This window comes from Nematolebias whitei, chromosome 3 (assembly GCF_014905685.2).
Source record: "Nematolebias whitei isolate Nwh7 chromosome 3, NemWhi1, whole genome shotgun sequence".
NCBI classification, from domain to species: domain Eukaryota; kingdom Metazoa; phylum Chordata; class Actinopteri; order Cyprinodontiformes; family Rivulidae; genus Nematolebias; species Nematolebias whitei.
The window spans coordinates 2,381,231-2,384,140 of NC_056500.1; the positions used below are offsets into that span (position 1 = coordinate 2,381,231).

Here is a 2,910-nt window from a genome sequence, read left to right on the forward strand (position 1 = left end):
AAGCTGCAGAGGTTCGTCCTCAGATGAAGCTGCAGAGGTTCGTCCTCGGGTTCATTATAAAACACATAAAAACTCCATTTGAAGGTTCCGTCTCAAAGCCTGACTGGACTCTGGTACCGGAGTCGGACTCACCCCACGCCGTCGAGTCCCGGCAGGTCTCCGGCTCCTGCGTGGCCTCATCGATCTTCGGGTCCTTACACAAGTACGTGAACAGAGTGAAGGAGTCCAACTGAGCTCAGAACCTCCTGACAAGAACACAGCAGAACCTTCTACACCACCACAGACATTAGTTCTTCTGGATGAGAGCACGTGACCCACAGACCCGGGGCGTCTCAAACAAGACCTGAAGCTAACGGCTAACAGCATCCGCGGAGCAATGGCAACCTCTCCAGGTGAGCTGAGCTCACTCACGTGACTGAAAGGATATTGTCCGAGCCTCAGGTGATCGCAGGTGTCCACCTGTTCGGCCCGAAGGAGCCTAAGATGAGAATAAAGACAGAAAACCAGCAGGAACAACGTCCCAGAACTTAAACACAGCAGCCGCCACAGCGCCATGGCCGAGCGCGTCACGTGACAGAGTGATGCTTTCAGGGTAGTAGGAATTTAGCAATTCAACAGACGGTGGAACCAAACAACGGTTCTGACGTCACTTTGTCTTTAGTAAACCCGGTTTGTGAAGGTTCGTGTGATCCAGAACCGGAATTCTGATGGAGGTTGAGAAAGATTCTCAGATCAGAACAAATTTAATCTAAATTTAGTAAATAGCTCGTTCATGCAAAAAAAAAAAAAGTAGAATTACAAAAATACAATTAAGTTTTACGTTAAAATCGTTTAAGGAATATATATATATTTTTTATTCTAAAAATAAAAAATAAAACATGTCAGATTTTAATCGTCAGTGTTGAAAGTTCCCGCATCGCATCAAACCCTGAAGCTGCCGCTGCCCGTTTTTCCGGCTGCACCTGAACGCAACATTAAAGCAACACTAGTGTCAAACTGGATTCGGTGAAAGTGAGTTCTGGTCCGGTTCGGAAGCGTTTTAAATCAGTGTGTGGTGTCGGGGAGCTGTCGGTGAGTTCGTGCCGTGTTGGTGGGTCCGTTAGAACCGGAAGCAGGCGAGTTTAAGGGTTTATTTTCCCGCCGCTGTGGGTCAGCTGTTAGCAGGTTAGCCGGCGTGTCCACTGGAAAAGTTCTGGTCAAGTTCTGGTCAGCTTGTTGGGCTGAAGAAGTCCAACGTGTGGAGGTCTCGCGGTGAGAGGTGGACCTGTGTAGACCTGTTCCCGGTGTTTCTGGACGAGTTTTTCACTTGTTGCTAAAAGTTTGATGCACCTGTTTCACCCGGAAGCTTTTGAACTCACCTGTTGGCTCCGAGTTCAGGAGCAGGTGACATTTATTCAGTCGAAACTCTGATTGTTTCTCTTCCGTCCCTGAGCCGCCCAACCTCACTTCCGGGTCTTTCTCAGGTGAGCTCAGGTTGGCGCGCGGCCTTGTTTCAGTGGTCTGAAGTGGATATAAGGTGTGTACCGGTTCACTAAGTCCAGGTTCTGCTCGGTTCTGTCTGGTACCTGCGCAGTTTTCTCACCTGAGATAATCAGGGCGCAAAAAACTGTCCGCATAGGCGCATGCGCATGAATGAAAGGCGACCATTTATCAGTAGAAAGACCAAAGAGTGGCGGTGTTGTGACGTCATAAGTGTTTGTGTAAAAGAACAGGTGGGCGGGGCCATGCAGGTGTCGAGGTCACATGAATATGCACTAATAGATTCCAGAGATTAGACAGGTCCCGACCCGCCGCTGTTTTACACCTAGACCAGTTCCAGCAATTAGTCAGGTCCAGACTAACGTGTGTTCTTTATTTAGACTGATCCAGAAGCAGAGACAGTTGGACATAATGTTGGACAACGTCCCGGCAGGTAAACTGTATCACAGACACTCAGACTCATGAGTATGGCTGCTGTTAGCATGTTGGATCAGACACGTGTCTCTGTGTGTCCTCAGTGTCCTCTGTGGACCGCCAGCAGGTCCTGGGAGCTCTGGAGCGTCTCCAGTCCAAACTGATCCAGAGGGAGGAGTGGACCCACAGTGAGACTCTGGGGAACCTGAGAGAGACTCTCCAGAGTCCACTCTTCAGCCACATCCTGACCTTGCAGCACTCAATCAAGCATCTCCGGAACCAGGTGAGACTTCCCGAGTCGGGTCAGAACTGCCAGAACCTTTTTGACACACACGGATCCAGCTTCTGAATCTGAACCCTGTCAGAACTGGTTCCAGTGATGTGGATCCAGTGGATCCAGTATCACAGATGAATTCTGAGTTTAATCTGTCAAAACGTTCAGACGGAAAAAAACAACGTGTTGACAGAAAAACCTGAGTCCAGAATCTGAAACAGCCAGAACTGTTGGAGACAAACCTGGACCAGTGTCTGTGAGGGCATCTCTGACATGTCTCCAACATGTCACACATTTCCCCGATGTGTCTCTGAATGGTCTCACGCTTGTCTCAGACGTACCTCTGACACGTCTCTGACATGTCTCACACGTGTCTCTGACATGTCTCATGCGTGTCTCAGATGTGCCTCTGACACATCTCACACATGTCTCAGACGTGTCTCTGACATGTCTCACTCGTGTCTTAGACGTGCCTCTGACATGTCTCACGCATGTCTCAGATGTGTCTGCCATGTCTCACGCATGTCTCAGACATGTCTCTGTCATGTCTCACGCATGTCTCAGATGTGTCTCTGCCATGTCTCACGCATGTCTCAGATGTGCCTCTGACACGTCTCTGACATGTCTCATACATGTCTCTGACATGTCTCATGCGTGTCTCAGACGTGCCTCTGACACATCTCACACATGTCTCATGCATGTCTCTGACATGTCTCACTCGTGTCTTAGACGTGCCTCTGACA

General features: G+C 49.3%; 2 protein-coding genes across 3 annotated transcripts in view; one reads left to right on the forward strand and one right to left on the reverse strand.

Annotated features, from left to right (window-relative positions):
• The window catches only part of tm2d1 (TM2 domain containing 1), a 7,308-nt gene extending 5,643 nt beyond the window's left edge, over positions 1-1,665 (reverse strand). The window contains exons 1-3 of one of the 2 annotated variants that reach the window (XM_037697868.1): positions 1,359-1,665; positions 428-478; positions 133-206 (exon numbers count right to left, since the gene is read on the reverse strand). In XM_037697868.1, the coding sequence (XP_037553796.1) occupies positions 133-206; positions 428-478; positions 1,359-1,390 (157 nt within the window). In that variant the 5' untranslated portion in view covers positions 1,391-1,665. Of the gene's footprint in view, positions 1-132; positions 207-427; positions 594-1,358 lie in introns of those variants that run through there. The other variant, XM_037697867.1, reaches the window with a different exon arrangement.
• Positions 1,666-1,889: 224 nt separating this feature from the next.
• patj (PATJ crumbs cell polarity complex component) overlaps positions 1,890-2,910 on the forward strand; it is an 81,234-nt gene continuing 80,213 nt past the window's right edge. The window contains exons 1-2 of the mRNA XM_037697770.1: positions 1,890-1,912; positions 1,998-2,176. Coding sequence (XP_037553698.1) covers positions 1,891-1,912; positions 1,998-2,176 — 201 coding nt within the window. The 5' untranslated portion in view covers position 1,890. The remainder of the gene's footprint in view (positions 1,913-1,997; positions 2,177-2,910) is intronic.